The following is a 27,898-nucleotide window of genomic DNA, read 5'->3' on the forward strand; positions in this document are numbered from 1 at the left end:
GAGTGGGGTCATCTAGACCCACTAGACAGTGAGCTGAACCATTTTTCTTCAATGATTTGTGATCTTCACTGGTGTCCATGGATTACATGAAATCTTTCCACCTTTATCCACCTTTGTCATGGTAGGGAGAACACGTCAATGGTCATCCTGACCCCATAGGATAGCACAAGGGTTAAGACTTGATTATGATTGTCATATAAATAGAAAAGTCGGAAAAACCCCCAAAATACTTATAATTTGGTGTCTAATTCCAACCAAATGTAAAATTGCAGCAGTTTGGAAATTACCTGCTGCAAAAAAAAAAAAAACACAGGCTGCCGCATGAATAAACCACTGTCACCTCTTCAAAAGAAGATGTGTTCAGCTTAGATACGAGCTGCAGATGACCCGTTCTAAGTGGATCACAGGGTCGCTTAGTTCCTAGAAAAACCACAAAGTAAAGGTGTTGATCTGCAAAATACAAGTAGAGCAAAAAAAAGTTTGAAAATTGCTCTTTTTTTATTTGTTGGAACATCTTGTTTTCAGTGTTCTGTAGAGGCTGACGAGTCCAGTGCAGGCTGTGGCAAGGCTCAGACTGATCCCCACCTGTGAGTTCAATCACAGCAGAAGCATTTGTCATGAGGGCTGCAGAATGATTGCAAGCTAACAGCAAATTAAATGATAGTACATGAATAAAGAACATACTGCATATAGAAGAACGGCCTGAGTAACCGTTTGAAGTTCCTTCTGCTGGTTTTCATCCTGCTTCCACCGGGCCAGAGCGCTTTCATAATCCAAGTTGACGACCCCGACAGGTAAAACCCGGATGCCCCAGTAGATCCTCTTCACTCTGCGGAAGTTGGTATCCTGCACGTCACAGCGATACGTTCCTGAAAATGACCCACTTAGTTAGTTCTCCATCTCGGCTTTTAGTATCTGTTTGTTGCTACAGTGTAAAGGACAAACACCTTTACACACCTGTGAGGCAAAACTATCCACACACAAAGATGTCTTTTATATTTTCAGATAAAACCTTTTTGAATTACTTCTTTTACATTTTTTCTTTAACCTGTCCTGCCCAAGAGCTGAGCGAACGGATGAGAGTCGAAAGTGTCTTGGGTTGGACATATTTTACTTTTACAACATGGTGTTATGAATCTTCTGACACACAGGGTGTATATTTGAATAAACCCCTTTTTGTAATTTAGTCTAAACCTTATTTATATTGATTATATTTTTAACCGTTTTTTGTTGGACCGGACGGAAAAGCAAAGGAGGAAAGAGGACAGAGGGATCTTGGGGGGGGTTATTATTATAGAAAGGGGGGGGGGGGGGTACACAAAGCAACAAGCTGGAAGTTTATAATCATTACTGTCAGATTTCGATTTATCATAAATCTAAAAGGGGCGGGGTCTGTCCACACACTCTCAAATGTTACTAACATACCTGTTGGCTCCAAAAATCTTCACATATAAACATGTCAACATGTACACAATACAACTACAGTTCACACAGTTATGCATTCAGACTTTTTCTAATCCGTTTTGTTTATTTTCTGATACTAAAGGAGGTTTTATTTTGAAAAAACTAACAGATTCTGTTCACCACATCTGTCTGTTTTGACGCATCACGTGACTTTCAGCAGCTGCTCTGACCGCTAAGTTCGTAGCTCAACGCTAAAAAGCGAATGAACCAAACAATAAATTGTATTTGGAAAGTTTCTTTGGGGAGAAAAGAGTCAGTGACGAAAACAAAGAAGAGCCTTTGACTTCAAAGAAAAAACAAGCTGCTGTTTACAGACGAAAGCAGGAATCTTCCTCCAAATACGGATTCATTGAAGCTTTTGTTTTCACATACCACAAGCTGCTCTGCCTAAAATGCAGTGGCTGACTTTGAATGCTTCACACACGCAGTTAATGAAGTTGCCGAAACGGTGGATTCACGTTTATTTTTATGTTTAGAAAATACCAGTTATACAACGGTTGTGCCATTTTGGGTTGCTTTATTTGTCCATCACACCAGTCAGACGAAGTTAGCATCCGATTTTTAGCATCTACTTTAAATCAAAAGGGAAAATCTTTATCACAAAGTTTGAGTTTAAACCAACCACAAGCATTTTACAGAGAATGAAGATCCAATCAAATAAAGTTGCTGATTGGTGTAAACTTGTAAAAAGGACATGTATGAATTTTCAAACAGCAAGGGTGGAGTAGGCGGCCATTGAGCACAGAAAATGTTCCTCAGTATTAAACTAAATAAATAATACACAGCGAATCAGGATTTATGTAAACACAAAATAGGATAAATCTTTTTGCTCTGAAAGATGATCTGAGACTGGGCTGAGTTCTCAGTATTGTAGTGGTTTATATGAAAAAACTTGGTTTTATTTAATTTTTTACAATTCAGAAACAACTTCTACAAGCCAACACCTTAGGTCCATTGAATCTTTGTCATCATTATAACAAAATTAAAAATCGACTAATTCTTTAACTAAATTTCTTGTAGTGCCATTTTAATGCTTTTCAGAAACCGAACGCTTTCAAATATTAAACGCAAACATCTGCCCCATTTGAACTGTTAAAGTGTTGCCTGACATTAGACCTGTCCGTGGGCTGAAAAAGGTTGGAAACCACTACTCTGGATGGTCCAGAGAACAACTGAAAAAATGTCATGTGGTCAGATGAGACCCAAATGCAACTGCATCCAAAGAACACCATATACCCACTGTGAAGCATGAGGGTGGGAACATCATGGTTTGGACCTGTTTTTTCTGCAGATGACAGAACGACTGACCTGTATTAAAAGAAATTTGAGCAAAAACTTTCCTCCATCAGTGAAGCCAAACTTGGCTGGAAGTTCCAGTGTGATAATCATCCTAAACGCGTCCAAATGTAGGACTAGTTACATAAAAAATCATAGAAAGAACTAGTTAAAATATCAGCTACAGTGTCTGCCAACCTGGTGATGAACTTTGACCTCTGTCATTGCCAGCCAGGGTCACTTTACACAGTATTGACATAAACTTTTCCTATTAATCTTATCCTTATTTTCTGCTCCATCATCCAAGTTAATTAATTAAAAACAATTTGATTTCCTGGATTCTTTTTTTACATTTTGTCTCTCACCTTTGAAATGTTTTTAAGGTGAGCATTGCATATCATCCATTTTTTGAGGTGAGACAACTTGGAGACCCTGACTGACAAATACATTTTTGTCCCACAGTGTGTTCTTTTATAACACGGCAGTGCAGAATAATCATCTGCTTTAAACCAGCTCTCAGTCAGTAAACCTCCAAGCCTGTCCTGCAGGAGTGTGTACCTGTGTACCTGCGTTCTCTTCTTTAACAGGGTCCAGAACCATTCGGTCCAGAAGAGGAGCTGTCCAGCGCTCAAAGAGAGAGTCGTCTGAGGTGATAATTCCTCGAGCGTAGCGCCATGACACCCTGAAACAGCAACCAAGATGATGAGCTGAACTTAGCCTCTTATCTGTCAGGCAGCAAGCTCCCTGGACTTACACTGAAGAATAGCTCCACCTACAGGTGTATAGGAGGATTGCTGTTTCCTCAGCTGTGATGTCAGCTCATCGTTACTTCTGTGCTAAACATTCTAAAGGCTGTTTCACATTGCCGCCACGTACAAATTGCACATATTGGATGAAAATTGGTCGTGGAAAAGTGAGAACAGTTGTGGTTTTTATGTGAAGATTTATCACAAATGAACCACGTTGACATTCAGAGCACTGGGCAGAAATCACATCACGTCAGCACCATGGTCAGCACCCGCCCTGGACCCTCGCCATGTTTTGTTTTAATTAAACGGTGAGATTCCCCCCGACCGCACCAGTACAACAGTCAGCTGCTGAGGCCGCAGTTGAGAAAATCCGCGAGAAAGGGACAGCCGCGCTTCCAGATTCACATCCATGCCCCCCTCCCACGACCTGCCTCCTACACAACACCAGACCCTGCCCCACGAGAGACCTGACCCCCTGCCCGGACAGGGGGTACAGGAGACCCCCACTTGGTACGGACTATTGAGAGGTGAAAGATCAAATTGACAGATTGACAGATATTAACCGTGTGTGATTATTCTGCTGTTTATACGCAATTTTTTTGTCATACATCGGTGGTACATGCGTAAAAAGTCCTTTAGACATACGTGCACATATGTGCATGTGCATCTCGCAAGAACCGCACACAACTGAGTAACATTTATGTAATAATTGCGTATAAACTACATAAACTATGCATAAACCAAAAATTTTCAACAGCTCATAATCAAATTAATGTAAAGACCCGCTGGCCGAAACCTTCGACTAACATCTGCGCACATCAACGAATGACAAACGCAAGAAACACTTTTGAATTACACAAATCACACATGTACCACAAAAGACCAAAATTTCATACATGGAAAATGTGCAGATTGTATAGTAAAAAAGTAAACTATACTCTTCATGTTATGGGAAGCAGTTTGAGATGGTTTGGACAATTGAGAGGAGGGACAGCAGCCATGTGGGTAAAATGATGCTTTTTTGTTTTGCTCTTTTAGCCATTTGTCGTGTCGTTACATGGAACAAGCATCAACATTGATTCAGGGAATAAAATAGTTTGAACACTTGCTATGTAATTCACGTTTAAGAATAAAACATTGTGTCTATTTTGAAAGTTTTTTTAATGTAAAAAAACGACTTTTTTCAGTGATGACAAACACTGCTCAAACTGAATCTTAAGAAGTATTTTAAGAAACACTGGCCAATTTTCTGTCTTGAAAGAACCATAATGTTATCAAGAGCAAAATCATTTACCTTTAAGAAAACATGTCTAGAAGTCTTTCTTGATTAGACATTTTTTCTCCCCCCATTGGCAGATTTGTTAGCTTATTTAACATTATTCATATTTTAGGAAGGCATGGCCTATTTCTAGGGGGGGCTGTTTTTGCAGTGAACAAATAATCACCAAACATCTTACCTCCAGGAGAATCTTCCCATGGCCTCCATGACTTCGCCCAGACAGTCAATCTCCACCCTCTGTCCTGTTGTCACAGTCATAGTCTGGAGTCCACACTGCCATAATTCCAAACAGTTGACCTTTCTGACCCGACACTCCTCTGACACCTTGGTTTGACTCGCGTCCTGATGGATGTGGCATGGAACACATGTTTATTTATGTGGATGACGTGACAGATGGATAGAAGCTTTACATGGGTTTTCATCAGACGTGTTGCATTTGCAATCCTTGTGAGTTCACTTCTAAGCATACCTTACATTCTCACCACATCAGACATCCACATTTGAGACAAAGGAGGGCAAAACGGGCAATTTTTCAAATATTTTATGTTTGTGGATCATCAAGCTTACTCCTACCTCAAATCGTTTTTGCACGTATCTTTGGTTAACTAGAAGCCAACAGGTCGTCCCTCCATTTTTGTAAAGGTCAAACAAAATAAATTTCATTGGGGATAATCACAGTTTGATCACATAAAATTAACCCAAAACAAAACATTTAAACAGTAATTTCTGTCAAAAATATCCTGTTTCTACTACTGTAACAAATTGAATTATGCAAACAATAAGGGTTGCTGAAATAGGCAAGGCAAGGCAAGTTTATTTGTATAGCACAATTCGTACACAAAGTAATTCAATAGTGACACAGCTTTTTGATAATTAGTATTAAATTTTGAAATACAAAGATTACTAAATATGACATTTATTCTATTATTAGTACTTTTTTGGACGTTGTTGCAAATTGGTTTGTAATTCCACATTTTGAAGAAAGTACTTTGATTCTGCTGTTAGTGTACGCACATAAAAGCTATATGAAGGTTTGTCTTTACTGGTCTCTTTTGAAAATATTAGCAATCATATTATTCACTCATATTAAGCTGGTGTTTATATCCTTTGTAAAAGAAACGTAATAAAAAATAAACCTGTAAACAGCCTTAACCCTTGTGCTATCCTAGGCATTTTAACGTTGGGAGTTGGGTCATCTAGACCCACTAGACAGTGCGCTGAACCTTTTTTCTTCAATGATTTGTGATCTTCACTGGTGTCCATGGATTACATGAAATCTTTCCACCTTTATCCACCTTTGTCATGGTAGGGAGAACACGTCAATGTAAGGGTGGGGTCATCTAAGATAGCACAAGGGATAATTGATAAAAGACAAACCTAATTCATCAGTTTTTCATGCACTTTTGTGTTGAAGCATCATTATTTTTGTTTTGCTTTTTGTGGCATTTCTATGAAAATGGAGGACAAATATTCAGAAAACTAATCTTAAATTGCATTTCTAAGTATTTCTATAATCAAGTCGCTGGGAATCAAGAGCAGATGAAAAAAACGCTGTTTGAAAAAGATTGTACTTGTGATGTAGAAATTAATTATTTCTACATCGCATAATTTCTACATGCTCTGGTTGTTTTTGAAAGGCTTCCTGTCCTTCCCGTTAAAAAGAAACATAATCCGGATGTTGAAAGTCTCTACCTTAGTTCCGTTCTTCCTCCCCACTTTTTCCTCCAGCGCCGTCTTGCTGTCTTTCAGCAGACACAGGGTTTGGGTCCTGATCCCCAGCCCACAGGTGGTGCTGCAGGGGGAGCTGTCAGTGATGACCTCCAGCACCACTTTCTCGGCCTCGTCCGGGCCGGCGGAAACAGGCGGGTGAAAGAGGAGGAGGAGCAGGCAAAGCTTCATGAGGCTGCACTGCATTCTGATAAGAAACACCTGTATAATCTAACAAACAGAAAAAGAAACAACACTCCTTTACTTTGGCTTGAACTGTGAATGCTGTCAGTTTCTTCAAAAAACAGCTCAAATATAATTTAGTATACTGTAAATGAGGGAGAAAACTACTTTAGGAAGCCTTTTAACTCTGTTGTTTAAATACCTTTAAACAAAGCACTTTCTGAACATCTGTCACCCAAAGAAATGGTTTTGGTTTTGATTGGCTATAAATTCGTTTAAAAGCACAACAGCAAGCATTTTTTCCATCAGTAGAGAAACTTAGATCAGTTGTGGGAGTTTTTTACGGATCAAATTTTAGCAGTAACGCTGAATGACAGAAGATCTTGATGATGCAGCCTGTTAAAAAAAAAGAGAGAGAAGCTCCACAAACTTAACAGAAACGTACTGCAGTCTTGAAGTTTGATTCAATCTTATCAGGGAAATGCATTTTTTAAAATCAGAGATTCTATTCTTTTGTTTTGGATACAAACTCTTTGATGGAAGGGAAATTATTTTTTTATAAAACTAAATTTAAAATTCTTTCATTGTTGCCTAATAATTTGTTGTCATACTTGTAACTCCTGATGCAAAGCTGTAGAGTTGTTAATGGACTGATAAGAATACAGTTTGGTACTTTATGTTTTCATTTAAATGGTGAGTGCACATTCTGAACTCCTCAGCACTAACGGTGCATTTGGAGGACATTGCAATTCATAAAATGACCACTAGATGTCAGCAGAACAACATAATCAAAAACAACATGAAGTTTTAAATTTTAGATGACAAACTGAAGATTTACTCGTTTTCCTGTCTATATTACATTTGAATCAGAAAGTATTCATTGCCAAACCAAGACTGTTTTTAAACAGATGCTAAATGTAAGAAAAACAGTTTAAATTTACCATTTAAATTTGAACATCACTTACCAACTTGCTTCCCAAGGAAAACCAATAAAGGAAGCTAGAGGTACAGATGTCTTTGCTTTAACCCTTGTGCTATCTCAGATGACCCCACCCTTACTTTGACATGTTCTCCCTACCATGACAAAGGTGGATAAAGGTGGAAAGATTTCATGTAATCCATGGACACCAGTGAAGATCACAAATCATTGAAGAAAAAAGGTTCAGAGCACTGTCTAGTGGGTCTAGATGACCCAACTCACAATGTTAAAGTGCCTAGGATAGCAAAAGGGTTACAAGGAAAGGTGTGTGTGTTTGTACATTAGTGCTTGTGTGTGTTTGTTGGTCGGTTTAATTGTGCCCCTTCTATTTTCTGTTACAGAGACTAAAACGGCAAATCCTGGCTGTTTGTGTGTGGTGTCATTTATCCAAAAATCTCTTCTTCAGCTGCTATTACCCGCCAGCTCACTGTTTAGCAAAACCCTCATGTAAAGGAGAAAGCTGCCACCAAGTGGACCCATAGCATCACTGTAAGTTGTTCTTCTGTGTTGTCTGCAGAATAAAATTGCTCCTGTGGTCAGGCTCCCCGACCTCTTCTTCCTGCGGCCTCCGTCCATTGGACAGCAGGTGCATGAGGCTCCTGCTGCCCCTCTGAGCTCCTGCAGCTCAGCGTGAACGTCCTCTGCAGCTTCCAGTCTGCTGTCAGTTTGTCATGGGGGGAGCATGTCAGCTCTCCGCTCACCTTCTGTTCTGTTTATACGCAGAAACAAGTAGCAAGATGGAGACTATATCAAGAAGCCACCCAACGCCTCCATGTTCCTTCTAAAGGATGCGTTCAGCAGCTGAGCAGCAGCTGTTTGGTTGTGTGTCATCGTATGAGCTGACAGTTAGTCATCTCTACACAGTGGAGGTCACTTTTTAACCCTTGTGCTATCTTAGATGACCCCACCCTTGCATTGACGTGTTCTCCCTACCATGACAAAGGTGAATAAAGGTGGAAAGATTACATGTAATCCATGGACACCAGTGAAGATCACAAATCATTGAAGAAAAAAGGTTCAGAGCACTGTCTAGTGGGTCTAGATCACCCAACTCCCAATGTAAAAGTGCCGAGGATAGCACAAGGGTTACAAAGCAACAAGACAATTATTTCCAGCAGACCGAGCAGCAGTGAAAGCTGTAGGAGTTCAGGGAACCCCGGATGGAACAACACACACCACTACAATCACCAGCCCCTTTATCAGGTCCACCTTGCTAGTACCAGGTTGGACTCCTTTTGCCTCCAGAACTGCCTTAATCCTTGATGTCATAGAGTCAACAAGGTACTGGAAACATTCCTCAGAGAGTTTGGTCCATGTTGACATGATAGCATTACACAGTTGCTGCAGATTTGTCGGCTGCAGACCCATGATGCCAATCTTCCGTTCCACCACATCCCAAAGGTTCTCTATTGAATTTAGATCAGCAGAAATAGACTCCGGTTTTGGTGAGTCTGTGTGAATTGAATCGGTTAGTTCAAAAGGGGCCCAAGTCCACAATTTTTCAAATTAGAGATATTATATGTTCTATGGTCTTCAAAGGAAAAGCTATCGGATTATGTGCAAAAAACTCCCAAGTCCATTGTAATGTATTGACTATGCTTGACATTTAAAATGCATTAAGTGCAAAATTCCTGGACTTGGGCCTCTCTTGCATGGGTTTAGCTTTATCCCATAGATGGCAGCACTAGTTATCCAATATGGCAGCGCCCCTGTTTAATTCAAGAAGGGACCATGTCCAGAGACTTTAGTTTGCTAGTCCTCTGAAATGATAAAAGTGAGGGGCTTCATATAGCATTTGTAAGATATGAACTGGTGCTAAATCTGGGTAAAGTATTAATCATTTGGTGTAGCCTCCCTTTAAGCTATGCAATTAAAATCCTTTCCTGGCAAAAGAAGGCTCTTGGACTTGGGCCCCTTTTGCACTAACCGATTCAATTGTAGCCTCAGTTTCCTGTTCTTAGCTGACAGAAGTGACACCCGGTGTGGTTTCCTGCTGCTGCTCCATCTGCCATCAGGTTGGACGTGTTGTGCATTCAGAGATGCTCTTCTGCAGACCTCGGTTGGAACCAGTGGTTCTCTTACTTCCTGTAGTCTTTCTATCAGTCTGACCATTTTCCTCTGACCTCTGGCATCAACAAGGCATTTCCACCCCCAAACTGCTACTCACTGGATATTTTCTCTTTTTTGTAACCTTCTCTGTAAAGCCTAGAGATGGTTGTGGGTGAAAATCCCAGTAGATCACCAATTTTCTGATATCCTCAGACCAGTCCATCTGGCACCAACAACCATGCCACGTTCAAAGTCACTTCAATCACCTTCCTTCTCTGTTCTGATGTTCACTCAAACTGCAGCAGATCGTCTGGACCATGTCTACATGCCTACAATGATACACTGATTTGCTGCCATGTGATTGGCTGATTAGAAATTATATGCAATCAGAGCAGCAGCTTCTCTATTATTCTTCATAAAACTCCCCTTTTCAAAAAACCCTTTTTGCAAACTTCTTATTGGTTTACCTTGAATACATTGACTATAAGAGAACTAGACAGAGTGAAAAAACATGGCTTACTTCCAACTTCAACCAAATTAAGTCAATTTAGTCACCATTTTTTTGTGATATGGATGCTACCATGTTGGAGCCAGACGTCATTTAGCCATGATTGGTCTGAAATCTGTCAGTCAAATGTCTTAATGGTTCGACACATTGCCAGCAGGCACCACATACTTTTATTTAGGCATCTGGTTGGCAAGTTTATTACTTGAATACCTTAAATTACAGAAAAAATGTCACGAAAAAAATTAAGATTAGCAAGAACATGTTAAAAACTTAGAGCGAAAATGGCTGAGCTGAGCTGTTTATTTCTCAATAAAGTTCTATCAGATTTTGGCTTCTTTAAGCCAGCTGGTACTTTCTGTTCAGAACGCGAGGGAGGAGGAGTCACTCAGTCCAGCACTCATGTAAAGTAAATGCCTTTCCTTTTTCCGAAACTTGACTTTTTACGTCACATAAACACATGAACTATTATTTCGTGATCACAGAAGTGTTTTACTTTTGCATAACACTAAAAGTTGATCTGATGTCTTTGTATCAGAGTCTGCATCTGAACTCCTTCAGCAGGTGAAGTGGTTATGTTGTAAAAAAAATAAAAAAAAAGGTTGATTTGTAGCCATGTTGACTCAGGCTCCACCCCTCCATCTAAAGAACAGCTGTGCAAGCCAACCTCCTTAGTGACACTCAGAATATCATTTCACTGACGTTCAAAGAAACTGATTTTCATGTTATTTATTTTGATGTACCTCTGCAGCATGCGGAGGCCATGCACCTGCAGCATCTATCCAAGAGGATAATCTCTGGATTTACACAGAGTTGCAGGTGGAAGGCAGTTGCTAAACCGGGGAGGTTGGAGAAGTCAAGAAAGTTCATACATAATGTCATATCAATGTTGATGCAGCCACTGGGAATTTTTGTCCTCCACCCTCACACTAGGTATGACACTTTTTGGCTATTTTTATGTGATAGAGTTAATTTTCCCCATGGGAAATTAAATGGACAAGTCTTTTAAGACTAGAAATACAGACATAGTTTTACTGCATTCAAAATTTGCAACTTCATTACTTGGTTAAAAGTAAACTTAAAGACCATAGGACCCTGACCTTTTATAAAAGTGTCTGTATTCTATTATAACAATAAAAAGTATTCATTATTCAAATCAAAAGAGATTCAGGGATGACTCCCTTGAATGACAACACCAAATTGACTGCATACTTTTTACAGGGGACGTCATATTTCACTATTTGCTATACTTTCCTGCTGTTTCTCCTCCTCTTTTGTCTTTTTGTTTTTTTTAAGCTCTGTGAAGCTAAAACCTGGTTATTGTGAACCCAAACGGGACAAAAATGACAAGTAGAATGAAAGTGAAGGTGATGTCACACAGCCACTATGTACATTTTGGGCATATTGCACAGATGAAAGAGTGGTCATTCGTGAATTTATGTGGAAAAAGTGAGAAACGTTGTGCTCTTTACATGAAATTTTCTCTGATGTATCACGAATGAACCACATTAAAACCGAACGAATAAACCATGCAAAGAATATGTAAAACAACAGAGAGCATTAACTGTGCGTGCTACACTGTTTATCAGCAATTCTTTAGAGATTTGTGCTACAATTGTGGAATTTAACTTGATATGTGCACAGTATACGTGATATAAAAGTTATACATTCGTGGTACATGAAAAGTAAAAAAAGTCCATTAGGCAGACGTGGAACTGTCGTGGCCACAAATTTGTGTATGCATCTCGCAAAAATTACGCACAATTGCGTAAGATCCACATAATAATTGAGCATAAACTACGTAAAAAACGTGTAAATTGCATAATTCTCAACAGACCAATAATTTAGAGTTCAAAACCTAATTCATGGAAAGACCCGTCGGTTGAAACCCTTGACTGACATCTGTGCACATCGATGAATGACAATCGCAAAAAACACGTATGAATCACATATAACGCATTTTTGCAGTCTTTGCTATAACAAGGCCTGGATTTGAACTCACGACCTTACAGTCTCAGGGGAGACACTCTACCAAAAGGCCACAGGTCCGATTTTGAGCCTGTATTGTAATTTTGTCAGAGTACAAACGTACACATTTTTTGACAACAAGCCTCTCCAGAAAGAACAATGTTCTGTCTTCTTCCTATTCTTCTCCGCAGTCTGAAATTGGCCATTCATCAGAGGACTTTGGGGAACTGAGATCCTCCCATCAGTCAGTTATTGCGCTGCTGCCTTCCTGCCACCAGCCTGTCACTGAACTGCCACAAGGCGACCTCCAAATGTGCCCAGGCTGCCACTACCTGATGTCAAAAAAATCATAAGCTCACCATTTACTTTGAACTTTTTGTTAAAACCTCGCTGGCCGACGCACTGAACTTTAAACTGCGATTGCCACCTTCTGATCACGAAGGCCGTTGCACGGCCACCTGACAATTTTGCTGAAAGACTAGCATTTCGGTCGCCATACTGTGACATTTTGGCATATGTGACCGTAAATTACGGTGGCCCTGAAGTGCAAAGCATTCAACAAATCACTCGATACAAAAACATTTTTAAGATCACAACAACAATTAAAAAAAAAAAAAAAAATTAAAAAGCAGCATTACATTTTAGAAAACAAAACAAAATTTCAGAAACCAAAACTTGAAAAACAAAAATGACAAAAAAAAAACATTTCAGAAAACAAAATTAATTTCCAGGAAAAAAAGAAATATTAAAAAATGAAAACATTTCAGAAAAAAAAAATTCCAGAAAAAAATGAAATATTAAAAATTAAAAAACATTTCAGAAAGGAAAAAAAATTCCAGAAAAAAATGAAATATTAAAAAATGAAAAACATTTCAGAAAAAAAAATGAAATATTAAAAAATGAAAAACATTTCAGAACACAGAATGAATTTCCAGAAAACAAAACGAAATCTTCAAAAATGAAAAACATTTCCAAACCGGAAGAAGCAGGTACTATGGGACAACGCTGATTGGATGATGATTTTTGTCAATCATTTGAACTGAAAAGTATTTTAAATGAAGCGATGACAGATTTTATCGTCCAAACAACAATGTACTATAATAATCCACGTATTTCCCATTTATATATCAAATAAAAAATGCAGCAAACTGTTAGTGAACTTTAAAATTATTTTTTTAACATTTCGCCTGACACACGGTCACCCGGAAGTAGTTTGTGAGCACTTTTACTTTGAACGCTGTGCGCTAATGTCTACGGCTGCGAGGTTCACGCTGTCAATCATCTTTAGGTAAGAATCAATTCTGTGATCTTTTCTTTTGTCAGTCACATGTCTCTAAGGATGTTAATTTTAGGATGTTAAAGTGCTGCTTTGAAAAGATAATTTCTTTTTATCTTGCGCATGCGCAAAAAGAACCCGATGGAGACGAACCGTCTTCACATGATAGCCGTTCCCGTTTTCGGTGACAACATGAGAGAAAAAGCTCCGAGCCAGCCTGATTCTGTGATTTATACAGTAATTACAGTAATTATATGGCATCAGTGTTGCTAAAAATGGACTTTAAGACTGAAATCAGTAAACAAGTTCTTATGGGAAATAATATTTAAGTGCATTGTATATTTTAGAACCATGCATATACACATATACTGAAACTTAAAAATGAACTTTAAAGTTTATAAAATACTTAATTGAATTAACATGTGATATTTCTGCAGGTGAAGTTTCTCAAAGCGAAGTTCCAGAAAGGTTTGTGCTGCAGAAGAACAGATGGCAGCTCTACATGGGAATACAAGAAGACTAAAGTCATTCATATCATTGTGCAGTGTACAGGCAAGTCACCATGATTTATGTGAAATGTAATCAATAAATATTATTTAACCTTAATATCTATTTTTTTTTTTTTAATTGCAGGTCCTTTAAAAAAACGTCTTTAACCTGCTGCATAAGCCTGATTAGTTGTAAATGATGCAGTGGGGAGTGAAAGACGAAGCACAATTCCTGGCTTTAGTGTCGGGCTGATAATCTGGAAATCACATCTGAGGAATCGCATCAAACACTTGTACAACTCCAAACAACTTAATGTTCCTTTAAGCAAAACTCCAGTTTAAAATGTTCATATTAGGCTAGCTTCATTTAGGAGTTTTTCCATGTTTACCATTTTAGGTTTTAAAGCTTTATTAACAAAGTTGATGTTTGATTTTCAAAGCTGTTGTTTAGAAATGTTTCTTTGTCAATGACAAAACTGAATGCTGACGTGAGGATTGTAATAATGGATATGAAAATAAACAAATTTGTTTCATAGCAATGCAGTATATTTATTGAAAACTTAACATGAATACGTTATTCAGTAACAGAAACAAAGAAACAGTTGTGGATTTTCCTTTATGGGCTTCTTCATGCAGTCAATCAAATGTTGCGCTTACATTCAGCATTTACTCAGCGTACCTGTCAGTCACATTTATTAGAGGAAAAAATGCATCTGGGAAAGTCTGTTTGTGCTTAACAACTATATCAAAAAGAGTCATGTCAGGAAAGGTTTGTCCACATTGCTGCTCAGCATCACATCCAGAGGAAGATGCACAGGTAAGGGACGCCAGTTCCTGCTCGTACATGCTTGCAGCTTCCTCTGCACTGGACTCCAGCTCCACTGAAATCCCTGACAGAGATAAATTAATAAATTAAAAATCCCTGACAGAAAAACATCAGCTACCGTTCATCTTTCATTCAGGAAAAAGTTGAGTTCATCAAAATGAGGAGAAAATGGGTTAAACCAGAAATTCATTAGGGAGGGGTCAAAACACCAAACTCAGAATAAAATACATTATTTCAGTCTTATAAAAAATACATTCTAAAACAATTTGGTATTCCTCCTCTGCCTGAAAGACTAAAACGTTTTTTTTTAAAGATTTATTTTACACTACAGACTTTGCCACCTTTAGTTACACACCTGGACGTGTCTGATGATGTGCACATCCAGTCATTTACTGTCATGTTTCTGTGCACTGACACACTCCAAAGTCACAGATCTTAATAGTGTGAATAAGAAGCATTCATAAATGTTATTCTGAGACACAAACTGCTGCAGTTTACCTGACAGCTTTGCTGATTTATGCTGCTGGTACACCTGTCTGAGAATCCTGCCCACGTGACCCCCCCTCTCCAGCTGATGAGGTAACCTGTCATTAACGTATGACTGAAGGATCTTGGATCTGTCTGTAAACACCCACCTAGAAATCACGTTTAACGCTACATTTATTAGATCAAACAAATGTGCCTCCATACCTTATCAGTGGATGGCGGGACTGCATTTCCTGATGTGCGCCGTCTTTAACACCCGTTTCTTCGCAGCTGCTGCTTCAGACAGAATCCTCTCACGACATTTCGAAACATTTGTAAACCTGGTTGGTGTTGATATTTCTGTGTGCGTTCTGTCATCACATCCGCTAAATATTCAAAGATTAACGTTTATGTTAACGTTTTATCGTCCCTTTCATTGTTTACCTGCAGAACGGACGTCATCCACACAAACTACTTCCGGGTGACCGTTCTGCTTCAGACGAAATATTCAAAAAATAATTTAAACCTTCATTATCTGTTTGCTGCATTTTTGATTTAATATGTAAATGGGAAATACGGGAATTATCATGGTACATTGTTGTTTGGACGATAAAATCCGTCATCGCTTCATTTAAAATACTTTTCAGTTCAAATGATTGACAAACATCATCATCCAATCAGCGTTGTCCCATAGTACCTGCTTCTTCCGGTTTGGAAATGTTTTTCATTTTTGAAGATTTCGTTTTGTTTTCTGGAAATTCATTCTGTGTTCTGAAATGTTTTTCATTTTTTAATATTTCATTTTTTTTCTGAAATGTTTTTCATTTTTTAATATTTCATTTTGTTTTTCTGAAATGTTTTCATTTTTTTTATTTCATTTTGTTTTCTGGAAATTAATTTTTTTTCTGAAATGTTTTCATTTTGTAATATTTCTTTTTTTTGTGGAAATTAATTTTGTTTTCTGAAATCTTTTTTTCTTTTTTATGTTTTGGTTTCTGAAATTTTGTTTTGTTTTCTAAAATGTAATACGCTTTTTAAATTGTTGCTGTGATCTTAAAAATGTTTTTGTATCGAGTGATTTGTTGAATGGTTTGCACTTCAGGGCCACCGTAGTAAATTGATGACAGACAATATAAAAAATAGACTCAACCTTGTGTTAGGGGTTGTGGCTTGTTATAAATCAATCACGTTTTTGAGGTGAATTTGTTGGTTACGGTTACCATAGCAACCATGTCAGTGGATGTTTTCATGTGTTGCTGCAATTTGTGTTTCTTCTTTCCGTTTTGTGTACGTGACAATAGACCTTTTAAAGTAAGAAATGCGGGCTGCTCGTGAATTCAGATGTCACACAACCTTTTCTGACATAACAGTGGAACGCTGCCTGAAATTACTTGAAACCTTTGGTCATGAATAATTACAAGAACACAGGTAACTAACCCTGGAGTGAATCAAACCTGATGAAATGTCAGTGTCCTCTTAGCTGCGGTCCTGGCTGGTGATGTGTTTTTTCCCTATCACACACTTCCATCCAAAAAGGTCTAAACTACTCCGGTAGAATATTTATGATACAAGATCATTTGGAAAATCATTATAAACGTGCTTAGACCAGAAGTTATTTTTAAATCCTGAACATTTTTATCTGCTGCAAGAAAAGTGGCCAAGTCACGATAAAACAAACAGGAAAAAACGCAGAGAAGAGAGTCATGTACATGACTCAGCATGCGACTGAAACATGTCCAGCAGTCGATGACAGTGGCCTAGTTTACAAACCTAGTGGACAAACCTCATGGTTTAGTCTGCATGGTTTCTTTGTTTCCGTTTCATTTTTGTGGGGAAAGATTTATTATTAATTATAACCAAATGGAACACATCTTATAAATTGTAACTCATGCTGTCTTCCTATGTGTAATATGTAGGACTACTTACATTCCCTAAAACAAAACAACTGATTGAAAAAAAATAGGGATTAAAAAAGGGATTCAGCAGGTAACGAAAATGGATGGATGGAAATTAACATAAAAGTGTCTGTCACTAGGCTAGAAATGGGTTTATCTTTGCCTTAAAACTTGAATTTTAAAATGAGATTTGATAGGAAATGACTTCCCTGTGACACCAGCCCCCAGTGGTTTGCATTTAATTTGAGATTGGGAAGTGGACGCTTTATTCTACTGCATTCAAAAAGTGTTGTCTGTGTTCTTTTAAAGATCAGAACCAACACGTACGCTGGCATCATAAACCATTGAAAAAGAAACTATTACATCCCCTTTATTCACCTTCTAAACCTGGTTTAAACATCCAAAAGGTAGCTTGACCATGTTCAGATGTCTAAGTGCACCAAGTTCCTCCAATGGAACCCATCCGGGGTTCTGACAACCAAAACCCCGGATGTCAGAGTGACAGACAGAGTGGAGAGACGGAAACTACGGCCATTTGTACTATTTTCAGTTTTTTCAAAAGCTTTGTGTAACCCTTGTGCCATCCTAGGCACTTTAACATTGGGAGTTGGGTCATCTAGACCCACTAGACAGTGCGCTGAACCTTTTTTCTTCAATGATTTGTCAACCTCACTGCTGTCCATGGATTACATGAAATCTTTCCACCTTTATCCACCTTTGTCATGGTAGGGAGAACACGTCAATGCAAGGGTGAGGTCATCTAAGATAGCACAAGGGTTAAAGTCTCTGTTTGAGTTCTGTAAAAGATCCTCATTTTCTTCTTTTATATTGTCTCGTACTCTTGCAGTTAAATGCTGAAATAAAACATTGCATGTTTGCCTCATAAAGCAGATTTCCGGTTTGAACTTTGAGCTGCTGGGAACTTCACGACTAACTTGATCATGATCATGTGACAGAGAGAAGACGAACGATGACAGAGCACCTGCTGAAAATACTGATTGTTGGTGATGGAAATGTTGGAAAATCTTCCTTTGTAAACCGTTACATCAGTGGAAATTTCAACAGAACATACAAGATGACTGTAGGAGGTACGTTCATATCTTCTAGAACTATACATATGTGCTCTTGTTACTTTATACTGGTATTCACAAGAGAGGAAGCTCTACTTCCAGGTCAAATTGTCAGAATAATAAATCCGCTGTGCAATCTACCTTTATTTAAATATATATTTGTATATATATTTGTCTTGTTTAGTCAGAACATATTGTGTGTAGCAGTTTTTTTATTTCCTTGAATAAAATAAAATACTCCAGTTTACCTAAAATATGCGTAGAAAGGTGTGTTTTCTTTGTCCACACTGTAAGACGAGCGCTGTCAGGCTTTTTAAGCTGACTGGCTGGTTTCACCTTGAGTCACTGACTTCTTTTATGACTCAAACACAGCCACCTGTGTGGTTCAGGTTGAGATCAGCGCCCACTGTGGTCAACATGCAGGTTGTGGTCACATGGGTACTGACAGTATTTGTGTAAAGCTGACAGGGAGCAGAGACTACAGACGGCTTTAGGCATGTTTATGCAGTAGCTGTAATCCGTAACAGAGGCTAAACGCTGGTTCATAATCAACTAGAGGCCAGACGTTATGTGTCACACTCACTAAAGGATGGCTGCAGTGGAAGGAAAAAACACTTTTTTCCCTTCATTGTGTTCTCTGTTTGTGTTTTTTCAAACACACTTCTAGTGGATTTTGCTGTTAAACTGCTGCACTGGTCCGATGAAGAAAAAGTCAGGCTGCAACTTTGGGACATAGCAGGTACAAAGTGATTTCCAAACCAACCTTTGCTGTTATTGGTTATGGATGCAACAGTGAACTGTGTGTCCTCCTTTCAGGCCAAGAACGCTTCATATCCATGACCAGAATCTATTATAAAGGTGCAGTGGGCTGCATTGTGATGTTTGACATCAGCAGCTCATCCAGTTTCCTAAGCTGTCGCCTCTGGAAACAGGACCTGGACCACAAGGCCATGCTGCCGAACGGAGACACAATCCCCTGTCTCCTGCTGGCCAACAAGGTCATTCAGTCATAATACTTCATGATACATCAGTATAATGAACAGGCTGCTACACAACCAATACACATGTGACTGCAGCTGATTGCTGATGGGCTTCACATGGAAGGTTTTTAAAATTCTAAATGGCTCCAAAAAAAGGTTCTTGTTTCGTTACGGCAGCTGTATAAGTCAAGACACCCGCCGTCACTCGGTTGACGACAATTGAAAGAGCACAGTCAATGAGACTGAAATAGACCTACTTATCACTGAAAAACAAAAGGGAGTTGGAACAGTGACAAATGGAATAGAGGTCTTGTTTAAAAAACTGGAGAGAAACAATCTGAGATCATGTGTAGAAAAAAAAGTCTAGGCATGTCTGTGCAAAAACAAAAGTGTGTATTTTTATTATTTGAAACAAAGGTTTTTGCAGCAGCAGATGTTTTTGTTTCAGCATGTTATTGTAGTGTTTGTATTTACTGTGTATAATCATATGGAGAATCGAACTGACTGAGTGAGTGTGATGTCACCCATGAACTACTCTCGCCAATCAGGAGTGAGCTTGTTGGAAGGCCACACCCCTACCACTTGAAAGTAAGCTCTGGATATGAGACCACATACTTTTATTGAGGCATCTGATGGCAAGTTTATAACTTGAAAAACTTGCAGTACAGAAGAAAACAAATATTGTGAATTAAAATTAGCATTATCAACAACATGTTAAAAAGGCTAGAGTAAGAATGGTTATTCAAACAAATTGAATGATATTCAGAGTAATAGCTGTTTTTTTCTCTATAGAAGACTGCGGGATTTTTAGCTACTTCCAACCAGCAGGAAATTTCCTGTTTGGAACACAAGGGAAGAGGGGTCACTCAGTCCAGTTCTCATATACAGTCAATGGTGTAAACCTAACCTGACAAACCATGACTGTATTATCAGTTTACCAGAACATGAGCGGATCTGTTTTTCCTTTCACCAAAAAGAAAAAATTGGTCTCATGATTGTTTTTGCCAATCTTGTATTGGCACACTTTAAACACAAGAGCAAACCAAAACAAGAGAAGACACGACAGCTTCTGACAGTGATATCAACTTATTAAACATGAATCGCAAAAGGGTCTTGTTGCAGTGAATGCTGAGAGATTCTCTGTAAGTTACTGTCCTTTGCTGCTACAGTGTGACCTGGCTGAGCGGGCCGTGTCGGCAGACACTATTGATCAGTTTAGCGGAGCTAACGGCTTCTTCACCTGGATGGAGGCTTCTGTCAAAGAGAACAAGAATGTCGGAGAAGCCATGAGGTAAAAAAAGAAGACTCAATGTCAATGTAAAGAAATGATTGCAAACCTTTTAGAGAGTCATGACAAAAAAGTATTTAGTCAGCCACCAATTGTTCAGGTTCTCCCACTTAAAAAGTTGAGAGAGGCCTGTAATTTTCATCATGGGTAAACCTCAGCAATGAGAGACAAAATGAGAAAATAAAATACAGATAAATCACTTTGTCTGATTTTCAAAGAATTTATTTGTTTACTATTGTGGAAAATAAGAATTTGATCACCCACAAACAAGCAAGATCTCTGACTCTCATAGACTTGTAACTTCTTCTGTAAGAAGAACCTCTGTCCTCCACTGGTTACCTGTATTAATGGCTCCTGTTTGAACTGCTTATCTTTATAAAAGACATCTGTCCACAACTTCAAACAGTCACACTCCAAACTCCACTAAAGACCAAAGAGCTGTCTAAGGACACCAGAAACCAAATTGTTGACCTGCACCAGGCTGGGAAGACTGGATCTGCAACAAGTAAGCAGATTGATTTGAAGAAATCACCTGTGAGAGCAATTATAAGGAAATGGAAGACATACAAGACCACTGAAAATCTCCCTCCATCTGGGGCAAGTTCTCACCCCGTGGGGTCAAAATTATCTCAAGAACAGTGAGCAACCCCAGAGTTGCATCCAAAGCACACTATACTATAAGGCATTGGGGGTGGAAACATCATGCTTTGGGGCTGCTTTTCATCAAAGGGACCAGGACAACAGGTTTTTTAGTCAAAACCTCCTTCCATCAGCAAGGGCATTGAAGATGAAATGTGGCTGGGTCTTTTAGCATGACAACGATCCCAAACACACTACTCAGGTAACGGTGGCTTCGTGAAAAGTATTTCAAGGTCCTGGAGTGGCCTAGCCACTCTCCAGATCTCAACCCCATAGAAAACCTTTGGAGGGAGTTAAAAGTCCATGTTGCCCAGCAACAGCCCCAAAGCATGACTCCTCTAGAGGAGATCTGCATGGAAGAATGGGCCAAAATACCAGCAAGTTTGTGAAAACCTTGTGAAGTGAGTCTTCACAAGGTTGGCTGCCATTGCCAACAAATGGTATATAACAAAGTATTGAGTTGAACTTTTTTTTATTGACCAAATTCTTATTTTCCACCATAATTTACAAATTAAATGTTTAATTAAATATTAAATTAAATATTCTTTATAAATCAAAGTGATTTATCTGGATTTTTTTCTCATTTTGTCTCTCATAGATGACATTTACCTATGATGAAAATAACAGACCTCTCTCATCTTTTTAAGTGCTAGAACTTGCACAATTAGTGGTTGACTAAATACTTTTTTGCCGCACTGTCTACGTGAAGTTAATCATTTTAGTATTACCTGCAGGGTCTTCTGCAGCAATCTTATGGAAGGATGAGATAGTAATGCTCTTAATGTGACCTCATCATATGTTAGTGAAGTTAAGATTTTAAGAATTTAGATTTAAACCAAAATTTGCTGCAAATCTATTTTTTTCCCCAGGAGGTTAGTCCAGGAGATTTTATCTGTTCATCTGAAGCCCTCACAGCCTCTGCCTGAAGGAAGCGTCTTCCTGCAGCAGGACTCTGAGTTCAACACCGACACTGGCAGAAGCTGCTGCTGACACAACTTGTTCCACAGCTGGACCCCAACAAACACAGCTAATGAATCCTCATTGTGTTGGAAGCGCTGCTTCAAATAGACTCACTGTTATGAGTCTAATTCTGTCTCATGATCAGAGCTACTTTCTATAGGTCAAGGAAACAAGCTGGTAATCAGAGCACATTCACCTTTTTTGGTTGGTTTCTTTGTATGGTTGATGTTTTATTGGATGAATGCCATAAAGCATTCAATCCATTGTTTTCCTGCTTCTCTTTCCATCTTTATTATAGTTTCCTCTACCATTTTTTGGCACTTAACTCCTACAATTTTTCAGCTATTTTAACCATTCATCTATTAAAATGTTCAGCTCTTTCAGCTTCTTCCAGTTATGACATTTGGTTCTTCAAATCCTTGAACTTTTCAAGATATTCCAGGATTTTTGCCTCCACTGAAATACATGGGGAATTCTTGGTGCAGAAGCTCGCTGGTTCGATACCCAGCGCGGGCATTTTTCACAAAAATCTTTTGTTATCATCTTGCTGTTATATTTATGTCCAACTTTGATCGTTTAGTTTTTTGTTGTCAATTATTACCCTTCAAATTTCATTCAGCAATGCAGCAGCCAACCCTGCATTTACTTCTGGAAATGCAGCTCCATAGTTTTTGTTGCATGAATGTCCCTTACACAGAAAATCCTAATAATGTCTTTAGCTGATGAAGACCAATTAAGAATGAAAAGAGACAATGAGAGCTGAGTGGTTTATTTCAAGTAACTGCTAAAACAAAACGTTCAAGTACAACCTGACAGAAATGCAAAAGAGATTGACACTGTTGGAAGCTAATTAACATAAATGTAAGGGATTTATTCTTTAATAAATGGATTCTCTTTTTCAACTGTTATAACCTGTATGTTTTTTGGTTAATAAAAATTAATAAAAATAATGATACTTATACATGTTATTTACTATGTGCTTTTCTCGGAACTCAAGGTCGCCCAACAGGGATAAAAGCACAGATTTTTTTTTAAATGTAAAAAAAAAAAAATGCAATATTATATCAAGATGTAACATGATTTTAATAATAAAAAGGACAGTCTAGTTAAGTACAAAAACGCAATTTAGAAAAAAAAAAAAAAAAAAAAAAAAATCCTGTAGTGTCTCTCTGTTACGGCCCCAACAGGCAAACCTGTCACAGTCTTAGGAAAATCAAAAAGGGGCCAAAACATATGAACAATGGAACAAAAAAGTTTAGGAACAGTTTATTACGAGGAAGAAGTAACCTGTATTCTGTGAAACAAAAGAAAATAGATAATTACTGTGCTGGTCCCAACAAAAGACAAAACAGAGGGATTGGAGCCTTGGCCAAACATAAAATAAGTCAGGGAGACAACTGACCCAGCCACATTGACCGTCGGAGTCAGCAGCTCCCTGCTAAGGCTGCCTAACAGAATCTAACTATTAAAAATAAATAAACAAGGCCCGCAAATAAGGACTACCAAGGTCCAACCCCAAAACAAAATAACAAAACCCAGCAGTATAAGACTGCTGAGGACCAAGAGGGAATCAAAAGAGAAACAACCAACCAGCACAGCTCCAACACAAAACAACTGCTCCTCAGCCTCCTGCCTGCCCTCTCTGCATGTCTTACCTCACTTAAATACCTGGCAGGTGCTGATCAAGACTATTAGCTTCAGCTGCCAGGTGAGCAGAGTGTTGGAATAATGCAGCAGCAGCAGCACATAACACTCTCTATGAACTGTTTGCTGTTATTTTAATCTTTTACCGGAACTTTTATCACGTTCTTTTCTGAAAGATCCAAAGACAGACAACTGGAGAGAAAAAAATTACTAAGTTAACTATAATGTGACTTTAAAAAACCAAAACAACCAAACTTTACAAGATGCTAAATTAAAAACAAACCAAAGAGCAATAAAAATGTGTAAAGACAGAAATCTGTGTGAATGGCAATGGCTTTGACACACCAGATGATAACTGACTGTGAGAAAGCAGCTGTGACAATTACAAAGAGGAGATGGGGCACACAGGGAAAGAACTCAAAACAGTTTGATAAGAAGCTCGATATGAAAACACAAAAACACATCTAGCAAGAATTTGAAACAAAGCTAAACTAAAGATCCCCTTAAGACGTGAGAGAAATGCTCAAATGTTTGTTTGAGAGGAGCAGGAGTATGAAGACTTATGTTGTTTTAGACGGGTGTTGGTCGTTTCCCATGAAGCTCCAGTTTAAACAGACACCCATGAGTTTGGTTTAAAACAAACTGTGCCAATCTGTATATATTGTATAATTTCTCCAAAATCTTCAGAGCAACATGTAAATATTTGGAAGCATATTTTTTTACCAAATAATTATTCACCAGACTGAAGATTTTGTAACGGACTACACGGTGGTGAAAACTCTCACGCCTCACAGCGAGGGGCTGGAACCAACCCACACTTCCTCGAAAAGACCCATAATGCATCCAGAACAGGAAGCTCTTGGCATCCATGAGCGAAGCTTTACGGTCACCCTAAGTGATGAAAAGTGATGCAGTTGGCTCCAGAAGGCGGCTATGATGGAGTTATAATAGGGTTTACACACAGCTTGTTCACAACCGCGCCTTCCTGAAAGAATGGGGACACCTTGTGTTTGAGTGATTCATTGTGTTGGAGGGAAATCGCACAAAAGCAGCTTCTGTTTCAAACCATAATTACACACATTTTCCCGCCTCCTCTGTGCATCTCCGTGTCTCTCCAGGACCAGACTCCTCCTTCAGCACGCCGCGTCATTCACACACATGCTTCACGCGTGTTGTTGAAGGCCTGCGTGTGTGTGGGCCCACTGAGAGTGCCAGATTGGAAAGTGATGAGTAAGTGCTGCTGTGTGAATCTGCCAGGCTGAGGCACATGGACGGGCATGTGCATGGAACTCGACATTTGTGATGCGCAAAAGTAAAAATAGAGAGTGTAAAAATGAATTTAAAAATATTGCTCATTGAATGGATTTGTTAAACTAAAGTGACATCCAGGTTCCTTTAATCCTTAATTTGCCATTCATTCTTGGTGAAGGGGTGTGCTATGAGAGGAAAGGAACACCAGAAAAAGTCTATTCATAATGTAGTTCTTTGATTTTCTTGACAAAATCATAGGATAGACATCAAAAATGAACAACATGACATGACCCATCGGTTTGTGTTGCGCTCATTTGCAGCCCAAAGGATTTGCCATGGTGGCCACATGGGATGTAAATAAACTTTATCTTTCCCAAAAGATAAAAGGCAAGAGGCACTTCAATCACAGCAAATTTATTGGGACAGACAAATCAACCAGTCAATCAAAAAGTCTCATCCCATTTGTCAGCAGCTTGGGTTGTGATTCTGATGACCTCCTTCAGTCCCAAGGAGGGAGTCAAAGGGTCGCCCCTTGAGTCAATTATGTTAAAGACATGAAAATAAAAGTTTAGAATGAAAAGCAATACAACATCATAATAAAAAGTCAACACTGCGGAATTACAGTGTGCATTTTAACCTAATAATTATAAATTAATTGAAGAAAGGTGCCTCTAATTTTGTCAGGATGCTGTATATTTTTATAGCCTTTATTTTGACAGTCACATCCCGTGTCCAGTACCCCGTGTTCAAGCCTGCTCATCATCTTCAATGATTTGACAGACTCCACAGCCTCACCTGTCTGAGGTTTGCTGGTTTCTGTTACACATCGTTTCCTCTTTTGAGTGACTCTCTCTTTTGACCTTTTGACCCCCCATTCTAATAAAGACTTGATCTGGTGAAGTTTCATTTAGGAGCTCATTTCAGACTGACATCTTGTGGCCAAATCTTGCATGACAGCAAGAAAAAACAACTTAAGAGTCCTTAATACAGTCATCTTTAACAGTTTGTTACAGTATACAATATATTTACCTGGCAGTGCTGTGTAACTGATGCATGAATTTGTTACTTATTTATGTTACTTAAAGAAAAAAGGGTAATCTCGGAAATGGTAGCAACACTACACTTTTAAAAGCCAACAGTGCAGGGAGCACAAGGGGACTGAAATTCATCCTAAACTGCTTCCATCCTAACTCTACGTCTTCACTGCATGTGAACATTTGTTTTAGGTTTTTGGTAAATCATAACATGAAAAGATGTGTTTTATTTTTCTCTTCTGTGTACATTTTAAGATCTTGATCAGACAACTTTTATTGACTTTTTCAAAAGTGGTAAAAGAAAAAAAAAACAGAGGTAGAAATGGTTGCAATATTCAAAGGTTTACCTGAATAAACAGCTTATGGTTTCCTTCACCGATCGGTTCAGTTAATTCAAACCTAAAATGTGATTCTGAGACAGAATTGCTGTCACTTGTCTAAATATTCATACAAAGATCTCTTTGATGAGGTTAAATTTTAAACTTAAATCTGCTGTGATCCACAGTGCAGCCTCACGTTTATATATATTTTAAAGTTTGTGGTGGTCACGGCTCGCTCCAAGCTGGGTAGTATTTGTTGTTGGATTTTGTCAGTGATGCTGGAGACAAGAGCTGTGATTTCTGCCCACTGTGTTCTACCATTCTGGGAAACCCTGAAGGAAATAGCAAAATGTTGGACAGATGACATTTTTGTCAATACATCCATTTGTCAGTATGTAAATGAGACAGATGGAATTCACCCATGCATTCATCCTGTGGTGTTCCATCCTTTCATCTGAGTCATTCAGACCGATCTCAATTGGCCCTACCCCGTCTGTGATTGTGTTCATTGTTTCCTCTTAGGTACAGACACAGAGGTATCTTGTGTAATTTTATTACCAAGTCAAAACAAAAAAGTTTTTTCTTTTTATTCAGTTTCCAGTTTGCGAACACACATTTTACATGTCCCTTGTCCCATGTGCTATTTCTCCATGGGGGGGGGCACAGATGACCCGATTGTATTGCTAAAATGGAATCAAAGTGTATCTCCAGTTTTTCTGCATTTTCCACACTTCCACAGCTAACAGCTCTGGGAGTGAACATGAACATGAAGGCAGGGCCAAGAGTCGGGATAGTTAAATGCATTCTTAAAGTTCTGTAGCTGGGCTGCAAGTATTAAGCTCAACTAAATCCCACCATTAGCCACCGCCTGAGCCAGTGAGCGGCAGTAGCTCAGGCAGTTGAGGAGGTTGTCCGATAATCGGCGGTTCGATCTCCGCTTCCCTCCACTCAACTGTTGTTGTGTCCTTGGACAAGACACTTCACCCTCCCATCCTCCAGTGTGGCTCCACTGGTGTGTGAATGTCCTGGTGATGGTCAGATGGTTGGTGAGGACTGGCAGCCACGCCTCTACCATCACACATAGATAATAAATCAAATCCATTATTATTATTATTATTATTATTATTATTATTATTATTATTATTATTATTATTATGAAGAACCAAGTTTAAATCGAGAGTTACAGATGTTTTTGTTGTTGTGTTCATAAAACACTTTACATGCCTCTGTGTACAAAGATAAACATCAATGCAGTTTTCTTTCACAGTTTTCTTTACTTTCACTGTGGAACAAAGAACTAACTTAAGATTGACCATCTATCACAGCAGCCTAAAGGGCAAAAATAACCTGACAATACCAACCTTAAAAAACAGATTTGTGTTGGCATCCATTTTTATTTTTACCTGTTGATAACACAAATTTTAATCCCTCTGCTACATATTGTCTCTGAATAAACTAAAACTTACAGAAGCAAAAGAACTTCACCTTGATGAGGTGTTTGTAGCTTTTCTTATTTTTTATTCGACTCTGTGCTGCTATGTTTCTGCTCTCTGATGATGCTGCAGACGCAGAATGAAACTTGAAAAAAGTCGTGGCCTTGAGAC

The 27,898-nt window shown here is 38.7% G+C and overlaps 2 protein-coding genes across 4 annotated transcripts; one reads left to right on the forward strand and one right to left on the reverse strand.

Annotated features, from left to right (window-relative positions):
- Positions 1 to 475: 475 nt before the first annotated feature.
- Positions 476 to 7,174, reverse strand: tmem81 (transmembrane protein 81). Of its 3 annotated transcripts, none has more exons than XM_020701600.2 (6): positions 7,103 to 7,174; positions 6,460 to 6,705; positions 4,946 to 5,109; positions 3,306 to 3,421; positions 685 to 869; positions 476 to 585 (listed from the first exon to the last, which is right to left on the reverse strand). In XM_020701600.2, exons 1-6 carry the CDS (start codon positions 7,142 to 7,144, stop codon positions 499 to 501), a joined length of 840 nt encoding a protein of 279 aa, XP_020557259.1. In that variant the 5' UTR covers positions 7,145 to 7,174; the 3' UTR covers positions 476 to 498. The 3 variants fall into 3 exon arrangements, with proteins under 3 accessions (XP_020557259.1, XP_020557261.1, XP_020557260.1); XM_020701602.1 differs by having other exon boundaries at positions 7,093 to 7,134; XM_020701601.1 differs by lacking the exon at positions 7,103 to 7,174 and adding an exon at positions 6,860 to 7,086.
- Positions 7,175 to 17,960: 10,786 nt separating this feature from the next.
- Positions 17,961 to 22,442, forward strand: LOC101167273 (ras-related protein Rab-7L1). The gene is made up of 5 exons (XM_004086316.4): positions 17,961 to 18,196; positions 18,846 to 18,917; positions 18,995 to 19,176; positions 20,328 to 20,449; positions 21,955 to 22,442. The coding sequence occupies exons 1-5, from the start codon at positions 18,079 to 18,081 to the stop codon at positions 22,073 to 22,075; spliced, it is 615 nt and encodes a 204-aa protein (XP_004086364.1). The 5' UTR covers positions 17,961 to 18,078; the 3' UTR covers positions 22,076 to 22,442.
- Positions 22,443 to 27,898: the final 5,456 nt, after the last annotated feature.

This window comes from Oryzias latipes, chromosome 7, assembly GCF_002234675.1.
Source record: "Oryzias latipes chromosome 7, ASM223467v1".
NCBI lineage: Eukaryota > Metazoa > Chordata > Actinopteri > Beloniformes > Adrianichthyidae > Oryzias > Oryzias latipes.